Source organism: Cebus imitator, unplaced genomic scaffold (assembly GCF_001604975.1).
Source record: "Cebus imitator isolate Cc_AM_T3 unplaced genomic scaffold, Cebus_imitator-1.0 Scaffold12, whole genome shotgun sequence".
NCBI lineage: Eukaryota > Metazoa > Chordata > Mammalia > Primates > Cebidae > Cebus > Cebus imitator.
Window position 1 is genome coordinate 5,357,312 of NW_016107327.1, and position 12,942 is coordinate 5,370,253.

At 38.3% G+C, this 12,942-nt stretch overlaps 1 protein-coding gene across 4 annotated transcripts in view; it reads right to left on the minus strand.

Moving 5' to 3' along the window:
• Positions 1 to 2,509: 2,509 nt before the first annotated feature.
• Positions 2,510 to 12,942, minus strand: part of TAF4B (TATA-box binding protein associated factor 4b) — a 157,989-nt gene continuing 147,556 nt past the window's right edge. For all 4 annotated transcript variants that reach the window (XM_017498249.2, XM_037727905.1, XM_017498239.2 and 1 more), the window contains one exon: positions 2,510 to 4,487. In XM_017498249.2, the coding sequence (XP_017353738.1) occupies positions 4,320 to 4,487 (168 nt within the window). In that variant the 3' untranslated portion in view covers positions 2,510 to 4,319. The remainder of the gene's footprint in view (positions 4,488 to 12,942) is intronic.

A 12,942-nucleotide genomic window follows, 5' to 3' on the forward strand; every position in this document is an offset into this window, starting at 1 on the left:
CTCAGTTCAGAGAGGCATATGAAAGTGTTTAAAAAGACAGGAATGTTAAAAACAAAAACTGACCACTAGGTCATGTACAAACATGACACATTATAGTTTTATCTCTGCATAATCACAATCACTGAGTCTTGCTGAGGAGAACGTTTTATAAACAGTTGGCTTACTGTACAACTAGGCAAAGAGATAAAGTCCAACCTAATCAGCTTGAGGTCTTGGTTCCATATTTTTCTAAAGAATATGCCTTAACATTGCTTGTGTTCTCTGCTGTCACCATGACTAACTAGTATAAGTATTCTTAATTCTAAATAAAGTTTTGCCAAAATTCTTATGAAATATTCCTCAAATGCAGGTCTTAAGAAATATTACACTTTGCTTTTTTACTTTAAAGAGAAGAATGAAAGATGTTCAGGAAGAGACCATTTAAAAGATCATTCAGTCATATTAAAAGTAAATGGGGGCTGGGCCTGGTGGCTCATGCCTGTAATCCCAACACTTTGGGAGGCTGAGGTGGGCAGATCACTTGGGGTTACGAATTGGAGACCAGCCTGACCAATGTGGTGAAATCCCATCTCTACCAAAAATACAAAATTAGCCAGGCATGGTGGCAGGCACCTATAATCCCAGCTACTTGGGAGGCTCAGGCAGGAGAATTGCTTGAACCCAGGAGGCAGAGGTTGTAGTGAGCCAAAATCACACCACTGCACTCAAGTCTGGGCAACAGAGCAAGACTCCGTCTTAAAAAAAAAAAAAAAAAAGTAAATGGGGTCGGGCGTGGTGGCTCACACCTGTAATCCTAGCACTTTGGGAGGCCGAGGTGGGAGGATCACTTGAGCCCAGGAGTTCAACACCAGCCTGTGCAACACAGCAACGACCCGTCTCTACAAAAAAATACAAAATTAGCTGGGTGAGGTGGTGCTCATCAGTAGTTCCAGCTACTTGGGAGCCTGAGGTGGGAAGACCGTCTGAGCCCAAGAATTCAGGGTTATAGTGACCCATCATCACATAACTGCACTCCAGCATTGGTTGGTTGACAGAGTGAAACCCTGTATCTAAAGAGTAAGACCCTGTATCTAAAATATAGAAATAAATAAAAGTAAATAGATGAAATGGGTAATTTTTTTATGTAAAATACACCTCAGTAGAGTTGCTTTAAAAAAGTGAACAGATGGAGAATTTCTGGTACTTTTTACCTGTTCATCACCCAAGATAAATATACGTATATGTGTGTATATAAACATATACACACATATTTTTTTTTTTTTTTGAGATGGAGTCTCTCTCTGTCACCCAGGCTGGAGTATGGTGGTGCAATCTCAGTTCACTGAACCTCTACCTCCTGGGTTCAAATGATTCTCCTGCCTCAGCCTCCCAAGTAGATGGGATTACAGGAGCCCGGCACCCCATCTGGCTAATTTTTTATTTTTTGTTTATACTTTGTATTTTTAGTAAAGATGGTGTTTTGCCATGTTGGCCAGGCTGGTCTCGACCTCCTGACCTCAAGTGATCCACCCACCTCAGCCTCCCAAAGTGCTGGGATTACAGATGTGAACCACCATGCGTGGCCACATTTTGTTCTAAGACAGGGTCTTGCTCTGTCATCCAGGCTGGAGTGCAGTGGTGTGATCATAGCTCACTGCAGCTTCAATCTCCTGGGCTCAAGCAATTCTCCTGCCTCAGTCTCCTCAGTTGCTGGGACTACAGGTGCACATCACCACAGCCAGCTAATTTTTTCATTTTTTGTAGAGATGGGGTCTTGCTATGTTGCCCAGGCTGGTCTCAAACTCCTAGCCTGAAGCAATTCTCCCACCTCAGCCTCCCTAAGTGCTAGAGATTACAGGTGTGAGGCCTAGCTGCAAAATAAATATTGAAGGGAGAGGGTCATGAACTCTAATACCTAAATGAATCAGGCAAGGAAAGGTAAACTCATGCCTATGTATCTAAAGTAGACAGCTGCTGGTTAGCTCTGGTGGACTGTTGCTATACAAAAGGGTATAGCTAGTGATTCCAGATCTTTTAATTTTTCCAAAGAAATAGAAATATAGATTCTTAGGAATTAAAATATTAGCAGTACTGTGTGAGTCCAGGAGAATGCATTTGTAGATCAAATCTACTCCAAGGCCACCATTTTGCAAACTGCGCAGAATACCTTGGATACACTTATTCTTTTCTATGTAAGATATATTTTATAAGACAAAGTTTAAAAATGAATATTAAAAATAAATTTTGAAAAATACCTTAGTAAAAAACGCTGATGGGCAAGAAAAGCTTTTGTAATGAGTATGCTTAGCTTTCTTTGTGAGTCAAACAGCATGCAAACTTACAACTATTTCAAAGAAAGTGATACAACAACTTGGATCTAAAGTGACTTTCTGGAACCAAAATACTCATACTCCAAAGTAACTCACAATCCGAACTAGGAAAAATTCACTGCCCAGCAATTTGAGCACATCAGGGGCTAACTACTAAGGACAATGGTTTTCAAAGTCAGTGACTGAACAAAGTTATTCTTATAATAAAATAATTATTTTAATGAAGTATTTGAAGTAATTTTAAACATCTGATCAATAAGATTATACACAAATATGAGTATGCTGCACTGTACAAAAAATAAAGCTAAGCATTTAAATATACAAAAACAACTTTAGATAAAGATCTCTTCTTAAAGTACTCCTTTAACATACACATAATTTATAGCATTTTACATAATAACTTGCTGACAAAAAAAAAATGCGGCCAGTTTAAAATTTACTATAGTGTAGAATATGGCCGTAACAGTCCCAATGGGAAGAACAGGATGAAGAATAACATACGTGAGGTGGTTTTATTTTTTTCTTCCTCTGAATTCTTTTAAGTATAGCATTTCCCATTTTTGGAAAACATTCTTGGAGGATTCAATCATTTTTTTCTGTATGTGATTCTAACTACAATGATTATTTTTCACCAGCGCTATTCCACACACGTGGAATTTTTTTTTAAAGAGGGGTAGCTTTGTCCGTCAGCTTCTTCCTCAAGTGAACACATATAACTTGCTTTTCATATTTAGAGCTCATATCCCCAAGAGTGAGATACTGACAGTACCTTTTAAGTACAGAATCCAACATAAAGTCCTATTGTTAAAAATTTCTCATCATTAATTAGGATTTTTTTTTTTTTTTTAAGACAGGGTTTCACCATGTTGGTCAAGCTGGTCTTGAACTCCCGACCTTAGGTGATCCACCCACCTTGGCCTCCAAAGTGCTTGGATTACAGGCGTGAGCCACCACGCCCGGCCAATTAGGATTTTTAAAATGTGTCAATGTACTTAAGACTTAGGATAACTAAAAGGTATTATGACAGAAGGAACTACAAAAACCATCCTTCTTTGGATTTAAGAGAATACAAAACAAAAAATAACATCTTTCTTTTGAAATACTGTAATTTGAAAACATCTGGCCCATTCTCCTTTCCGGCTGTGCTGTGATTTTTTTCTCATCAACAAAACACGTACTAGTAGTTTTGGAGTTCCGATTCTGCCCCTTCCCCTCTTAGGCGTATGAAGCAAATTTCCTGTTTTAGGATACCATTTTCACATTCCACTCATCAGTTCGAATGCATTCCTTCCAATACTTTCCACCTTCTCCATTTTTTCAATAAGATGTATAGGTAGATTCAATTTTAAGGTTTCCCTGACAAGGATGTCCCCTCACTTGGTATCAGAAACAGCACATGGTGACATGAAGCGTGTCATGAATTAGCAACCCCAAGCGATTTTTCCCCATTTGTCTCATTTTGACAACACTGGGACTCAGACAACCAAAGTCACCACAAGCCCTACTCTGTGGCCTGTCATGTACAGAAGGTGACTGTCATAGTTAGCTAAGTAACTTCTGATTCCAGCCCAGAACACCTACCACTTTGGAACAGGTTCAACATAGAATGAAATCGTCATTCTTGTATTTTCCTGTAGTGCCTCTTCCTTTCTCCAGCATCTCAATGCACACTGCATTACGGAAGGACACCTCACCTGTTACAATCTGGCAAATGAGGCAGGTGGTAACAAACAGGGTCTTAACTTGCTGTAATTAAATGCACAGGTAGGCAGATGCCTAATTCTGTGCAAAATGTATTTCATAACTGATTTTCAGAAGACAGAGACAAATTCTAGTCTGTAAGAGCCCATGGGATGGATAGGTAAGACTCGATAAAATTTCTAACTGTAAACAATGCTCTTTTGTATTGGTGATTATTTTCCAGAAACTGAAATTTCAGGACAGTGCAACAATGCTCTTTGTGTCTTCTTTGGCAGTAAATAGCAAGAATCTGGATGGAGAGTGGAGTGGTCACTTCAGAAGGGCCAGGTATAGAGCTCGAGAATACTTCATCTCCCGTTCCTGTTCCATACAAAATATCAGGTCCCTGAGGCAGATTCTCGTGATTCTTGGACGAAGCAACTGTTTGGTGGCTGTCAGGCTGGATGTCCCCGAAGCAAGAAGGTTGTCTTTTAAGCCCTAAAAAAGAATAAAAGGAAAAGCAATTTAAAATAAAAATCTTTCATAAAGGGAAAGCCTGTCGATTCTAGCATGTAAGAGCCCACTACCATCTGGTCACTGGGTTAGGTACTGGAGATAATGTAAAGATAAAGACCTAACCCTGTCCTCCAGCAGCCAGTCTGAAATGGCCACTAAGCCTATCTCCTGACGTCATTCATTCTTTCCTTCTCACCTGGAGTATGGGAAGCCTCTGAACTGGTTTCTTCATTTCCAGGCTCTACTTGGCTCCATTTTTTCCAGCACATTGCAGGTCAGACTTTCCTCTTTAAAGGTCTTTCATGCATCTTTTCAGAGTGATAGATGTGTTTACCACTTTGATTGTGGTGATGATTTCATAGGTATATGCATACATAAACATCTATCAAATGTATACTTAAAATGTATGCAGTCTTTTGTATGTCAATAATAAAAATAACAATGAAAGCCCTTCACAGTTCAGATCCCACTGGGCCATGGTTCCAAAATCTTCAATGGTTCCCCACTGTTCAGAGCAGCTTCTTGAGAACTATGCTGAGCTCTTTTCATATATTATCTCTTTTCTATCATACAAAATTGCAGTCAGTTATATGAGCGCTGGTCCCATTTATCAAATGAGGAAACTGAGCTTAGATAGGTTAAGCAATCTGTTCAAGGTCACACAGCAAGGTTGAGCTGTTTGAGCTAAAAAGTAAGTGCTCTGCCTGGGCACACTGGCTCACACCTGTAAACCCAGCACTTTGGAAAGCCGAGGAGGGTGGATCACCCGAGGTCAGGGGTTTGAGACCAGCCTGGCCAACATAGAGAAATGCCATCTCTACTAAAAATACAAAAATTAGCCAGGTGTGGTGGCGTGTGCTTATAATCCCAGCTACTAGGGAGGCTGAGGCAGGAGAATAGCTTGAACCCAGGGGGCGGAGGCTGCAGTGAGCCGAGATAGCGCCACTCCCCTCCAGCCTGGGCAACAGAGCGACTCCGTCTCAAAAAAATAAAAATAAAGTAAGTGCTCTTAACCACTGTGCTATATTATCCCCTGTATCACATATAAACTCATCACCCTGGCTTCCTTCCCTCCAGGCTCACTTCCCATTGCTCCTTTACAAGACATCTTAACAGCAGCCACATGGCTTCTCTGCCAACAGGCAGAGATCAGCAAAGAGGCCATTCTAGGCCAATCTACTCAGCTTTTAAGACCCATTTCAAATGGGTCTACCTGTCTCTCATCCAAGGAAATTTCACTGTGGCAATTATCTTATATTGTATTATAGTAATTTGTATATGCTCCCACCATCACCACATACCCACTAGACCATAAGCTTTCTGAGGAGAAGAACTATGGTTTCCGTCTCCTCTAGGGCTTAGCAGAGTACATAGAACAACACAGGTTGTCTGCAATATTTTCTAAATTGAATGTACTGGTTTAAAATAGAACAAGATGAATTCTAAATGTCATTTTAAAATGACAAAAACACAACAATCCTATATTAAGACAGTTTTCTGAATATGTTTACCAATATGTCTATACACTATTACTTCTAACTGAAAGAAAAGAAAAACATAGAACTCTCAAAGGATAATTTTGTAAAACTGAAACGCTTTAATTTTTTTTTTTTACCTTTGTTTCAAAACGAAATCCTTTGTCTCAAAAAACGTCTCAATAGGACTGGCAACTCTTTTTCATCCACCCAAAAGACATACATAAGGAAAGATATTTACCTAACACAGGAAGAAAATCTGGTTCTGTTACTTTTTATAACCATTAAATTTTAATTACTCCTTCCACCTTTTTGGGTTTCTTGTTTTGTTTTGATGGAGGGGAAGGAAATTCTTTAAGGTCTCCCAAACACCATAGTCAGAATCAGTCAAACTTAATTCCGTGCATGTTCACAGCATGACTTAGGGGATACTTTATCTGATGGTCAAATAAAACTTCTTTAAGAGATACTAGCCAGTTTTTGAGGAACACGATATCGTAGTCATATTTTTATACCCAATAGGTTAAACTTGTGCTTAAGTATCCATGGAAAAAATTTTGGAAAGTCCACATTTTAAAAGGAAGAAAAGATTGGTCTCAGCTGCATAACTGTTTGGCTACTTACCCCAGAGCCCATCTACAGTATATAGAGCCAGTCTCTCACTACTTCTGCAGGGTTATTGGTAATGAATGCAATTTGTGCAAGTGTAAGCCTCTGGAGCTTTGGCTAAGCCTTGCAGTGAAGCACTAGCATGTCACCCTGAACACTCAGAGATGGTGTAACTCAGATATAATCTTAACCATGGTAAATTATTACCATCAAAACATCTTCATAAGATTTTTGCAGAATGGGACCAAAAGCTCAGCTTTGTTTGGAAAATTGAAAAAAAGTACATATTAGGAAGAAAGTTACTAAAACATGTAACTGGCAGTGAGAGGCAATTTTGTTGTTTACAGGAATAACCTGTTTAAAGCCACAATATATTTAGGCCAAGTCAGGAGGTCAGGAGTTTGCGGTCAGGAGTTTGAGACCAGCCCAGATAACATGATGAAACCCCATTTCTACCAAAAAATACAAAAATAAGCAGGGCGTGGTGCTGTGCATCTGTAATCTCAGTTACTTGGGAGGCTAAAGTGGAAGAACTGCTTGAACCTGGGAGGCAGAGGTTGAAGTGAGCCAAGTGTACTCCAGCCTGGGTGACAGTGAAGACCCTGTCTCAAAAAGCAAAAAACAACTACAATACATTTAACTAGAGGCAATTTCTTTAGCCATAAATTAGATATATTATGCTAAAACTGCATCCGTATGTTTATAAATCTTCCAAGTGTTTACCTAAAATCAGTACTTTAGTGTTTTATATGAAATTTAAAAATAAGTGGCTAGATAGACACAATGTCTTGGCAATTCCACATCTATGTAAATATCCACCCAGAAATATGCCATAGGTTCATCAAAAGATATATATAAGGATGACTACTATTCACAAGAGTCCTAAGCTAGAAATAATCCAAGTGGCCATAAAGAGTACAATAAATTGTGGAATAGTCATACCATGTTATAATACACAGCAATAATGACTGGCTAACATGAAAGAGTAACACAAAAATGTTAAATGAAAGGAACCAAACACAAAGGAATTCATACTGTATGATTCGATTTCTACCAAGTCTCAATGAGGCAAAGCTAAAAAAAATCTGGAGAGTGTGTTTCCATGAGGGAGATGAAACGTGATTACAAGGAGACTGCGGTTTTCTGGAGTTTGGTGATGTTTCCTTCTTGATCTTACTACTGCCTACATGAATGTGTTCATGCTGTGAAAATACGGTGAGGTTATGATTTGTATACTTTCTATATTCATGTTATATTTCAATAAAAAAATTAAATTGCTACCCCAAAAACCTTGCCTCAGGAGGAAATTAACATGGAAGCAAAGCGGGGGAAAGGAAAGACAATAAGGTAAAATTGTTAAACAGAAGAAAAAAAGAGACCTAATCATCTGAGTAAGGAACAAAGGGGTCACAGTTCATGTTTGTCATGTGACAAGCCTGAAGGATTCAGGGGAAAGAGCCATATTACAGCTGCCAGCACAGAGTTGAAAAGAAGGTCATTCCAACAGGATGCAGCAGAAGGCCTGAGGCAATGTTATAAATGAAAAAAACCCCAAGGGACATTCAGTAACCCAACAGAAATGTCTTTCATAATTCACAACTTTACGGTGATAGCATTCTCTTCCCCAAAACAGCAACTAACTTAGAAAGTCAATCTTTTTTGAAACTGAATACATAATATAGATTATTTTTATTCCTGAACTTATGATTTGGCAAAGTCCACAACTGTAACTTGTCAATCACAATGACCTGGCCAGAATAACCAGCCACTCTCAATTATCCACAGTCAAGAGGGTGGAGAGTACACAGATAACTACGGCCATAAAAACTAAACCTGCTTTCTCACCATCAGTTTTAATTTTTCTCTGCTTCACCAAGTCCTTTCCCCAGAGTTGACTAGCACTGATTTCTAGTCACATTAGAAATCACAACAAATACTAATGTAGTTAAGGGCCCAGAGTTTGTAAGAAGAAAAAAAGGGCTCTGTTTATTCTTCTCACTACTAATGTACTGTTCATTTCTGAAATAGAAGGTTTTCCCACATAACTTTCTACATGAGGATATTCCTTAATCTAGATTCTTCACCTGGATGAAAATGAAAGACTAAAGAAACAATTCACTTCCCAGGTGCACAACAGATGTCCTAGGAAACCTAATCAAACCTAAACGTTAACATCTTCTAAAACTGCCAGATCGATTATGTTAGCCTTTATAATTGTTACCCATTAAAGTCAATTAAAGTCACCCAGCCCCCAAACAACTTATCCCACCTAATTTGATTTGTTATATCACTAAAGCAAGTTTCTTGTTTTTATAATGAAACCTCTGAGGAACTCTATTGCTCTAACAAGAAAAAATGGAAAATCATCAGTTACAAATTTTAGATAAATAACAGCATTTTAATAATGATACTCTTAAGTAACTAAAAATAGTAATCCAATTTTTATCCCTTCACCTTAATACAGCAGAGCAGGTGTTGTGAAGTAAAACCTTTAAAGGCTTTTCTACTTCTTTTTCCACATTTCCGTAAATCAGATGAATGCTCTACTAAGTTAGAAGCAGAAAGCACATCTTTATAAACCCAGTGGCTTCAGGAATCCTGCAGGGGTTTGCAGTGACTCCATATGGGCCTCTCCTCCCAAAAACCACCATCCACAGTAACATGGCTTCATGCTAGTCCATGTTCTGATTCCATTCAGAATTACCTGGGTTACTGCGTACCTATTATGGGCAAGGAACTGTGCTAGGAGGCATAAGATATACAGAACTGAACAGCGGCAAACACTCATTGTCTCCTCCATAAGCAATCTCAGACAAATTACTTAATTTCTCTGTTCCTCAGTTTCCCAATGTGCAAACCAGGGATAGTAATACTAATTATCTCTTATGGCTGGTTTAAAGATTAAATGAGAACAGTATATGCTCTATAAATTTTGGCCTTATTCTTATAATGAATTCCCTAGTGAGTAGGAAGGCACTGACGGTTTACAAACAGGAAACTGTGTAATTCTAGCTCTGGACCTTTTTTCCGATTTCCTAGTTAAAACTAGTTAAACTTTCCTACTCATGTCCTATTGTCGCAAGTTTTCACTAAATCATTGGTTAGTGAATTCAAGAGAAATAATTTGTGCTGCCATACTTACCTTGTTCCTCTCAGTGAAATTTCTGAATTTTAAGGGAGCCTTGAATGCTTAAAGCTCAAAAGTAGGCATTTCAGACATGTGACAGGTGGATAGTAAATTTTTCTTACACCCCTCAAATTAAATAGTGGAGGAGCCTGCTGCTGTACAGAATCAACTAGCTTATCAATACTGTCTCTAGAAACTAAAAGTCAATCTCTTTCATTCAATTCCCTGAATCCTATGACTAATAAAAGCACAATTCATGTCCCTGAATCTGAATAGTTAACCAAGCACAAAAACTGATAATTTCTTAACTGAGAAATGAAGAGGCAAAGATTCATGACATTCTCAGATTCTACATGATTTACACTAAGTCCCAACCTCATGCCACCACGGCAGCTCTTAAGGGATGACTCAAGTCTTTTCAGCTTTACTGAGGAAACAAGGTCCAAACATAAGGAATAGGAGGTGGATAAAGACCTTGCTCCAGAACAAAAACTGAACATAGACTTCTAAGTCTCGGAAGCAAAAATAAATAGAAGTGCCTTGGATACCTAACCCAGTGTAACAAGAACACTGAAAATCTATATTCAAAATACCCAAGCTTCTAGGCCTTAAAGGGGAAAACAGGACAGAAAAATACTGAGCTTCAAAACTGACTGCCCTCTGCTGGTCAACAAGCAGAACTTCTAAAGCAACAGATCTCTCATCTTTTATCACCTTCATTTTATTCCTTTCCAGTTATTTCCGAATATAAACAACACTGCATTTTAACTTCTGCCCTATTTTTTATTCACTCCTAAGTAAGTATGTTTCAACAGTATTTTACAGAAGAAAGCACTGATGTGACATGGAATCACTGGCTTCAAGTTATAATTCTAGCTCTGTAATTATGAGCACTATGAAGATAATACACTACCTGTCATACGCTCATGACCACCCCTCCATCTTTATCTCCAACAGAACGTTCTCTCATTTTCCAGATGGCACTGTACAATTTCTTAATGACTCTCAACTGAATGTATTACAGGTATCCCAAATTCTACATGTTTCAAACTATTATTCCCTCCTTTCCTTTTCTTTATTTCAAGGAACGCCTAAGCCCGAAAACTGGATGCCATCTTCAACTCTTTCTTCCTCTATAGTCTATCTGCCACTTATCTATTCTACCCCCTTAATAGTTTCTAAGCCATCTACTTCTACATTTTCACTTCCATTATCTTCTGCCTAGAATACTTCAACAACCTTTTAAGAAGCCTCCCTATTTCCAGTGTTAATATTGCTTACGCTGCAGCAAGAACGATCTTCCAAAAATAAATAATCTGACAATACTGTTTTCTTGCTTCAAATGCTCCAGTGACTAAAATTTTCCTATAAGAACCAAGTCTAAACATCTAAGCATGACATACATGGTCATCCATGACCACACCAACATTTCTCTCCCCAGTCTCATCTCTCATTCCTTTCTTCTTGTCTCAAACTATTGATTATAGACAAGATATTTTTCCGCTTTGATACAGACAATAAGTTACATATAGCATTCTCTCTTCACTGAACTCCACTGATCCTATCCTTATGTCACGTCACCTAAGTTCTTTAGGATTCAGCTAGGATATCATGTCTCTCCAATGCCTACAAACACAAACTTGCCCCAGATCTATCATAGGTACAACTCCTATGCACTTTAGTAGTACTTTGTATTTCCCTCTACCGTCATATGTCTTCAGTGCAATGTAATTATCTCTTTAATTTATCACTCACTAGAAGAAAAAGATTTTGTATCTACAAATACTTTACAGTATTTGGCATTTAGGTGATATAATTTGTAGGAGAACCGTGTGTTTGGACTCACCCAATAATATCACTTATTTGAATAAACAAACAGTGAAAATAAACCACATTATAGTCTTTGGACCCTCTAATTCAAGATCCTGCTGTCATTCATAGCTTTAAGCCAAACCAATCTGGGGTGAAGGGTGGGGTACGTAAAGTCCTTTGATGGTTTATTCACAACTATTACCCAGCTCTCTAACATCTTACCTCACCTACTCATCCCCACCAAGCTGCCACTAGATGGAATTTGTTCAAAAGACTATTTTCTGCCACTTTCCCTAAACACTAAGAAAGTGCTTCAGCCCACCAAGGAATTCGATGCACAAGAACATCAAAAAACCAAATAAGCAGTGAATTCTGAAAGCCAGTAACTTGATTACTTCCTATGGCCAAGCTGACAACCTCATGTGAGGACTTTCCTATTTATATTATGGCTATTTTCTTTAAACTTTTATTAAGACACTTGCAAAGTCCTCTGAAAACTCATATAAACTATATCCAGAGATCAATTTTACCTATTATTGTCTTAAAATTTCTTCAAAGGACTGCTAGTTAAACATTTTTCTTTGAGAACTAGCTTTGCTTTTTCCTTGGAGAATTGTGAATATAAACAAAAGCTACAACATAAGGGTTGTTGTGCCTCAAAACTAAAGGTGAATTTATCAATATCTTTAAATGTATTAACAGAGCTTTGTTTAAAACTATAGTAATTCTAGAATTGGTGAGTTGCGTACAGGCTGATAGAAAAATGACTCTAGAAAGAAATATGAATTTATAGAAAAAAGAAAAATCATTAGAAGTTGGAAATTAAAAAAACTATTTTTCTTTTCATAAATTCTTTAAAAGATATATGACCATTAATGACGTACTGTGGAGGTTAGAACATATGCAGCAGTAAAGTAGGTGACAACAATAGCACAAAGGATGGAAAGGTGTTACTAGTTTTTAATGAATTACTTTATTTATTTTATTTTATTTTATTTTATTTTATTTTTTTTTTTGAGACGGAGTTTCACTCATGTTACCCAGGCTGGAGTGCAATGGCGCGATCTCGGCTCACCACAACCTCCGCCTCCCGGGTTCAAGCAATTCTCCTGCCTCAGTCTCCCGAGTAGCTGGGATTACAGGCATGTATCACCACGCCCAGCTAATTTTGTGATTTTTAGAAGAGATGGGGTTTCTCCATGTTGGTCAGGCTGGTCTTGAACTCCTGACCTCAGGTGATCTGCCCGCCTCAGCCTCCCAAAGGGAGATCACAGGTGTGAGTCACCGCGCCCAGGCAAATTACTTGGTTTTAAAAGACTCTTCCACTCTATGTGAAGTGGTATTAATTCAAAACCAAGTGTGGTCAGTTAAGGACGCACATTATACCTTTGAACAGAGTCACAGCAACCACTAA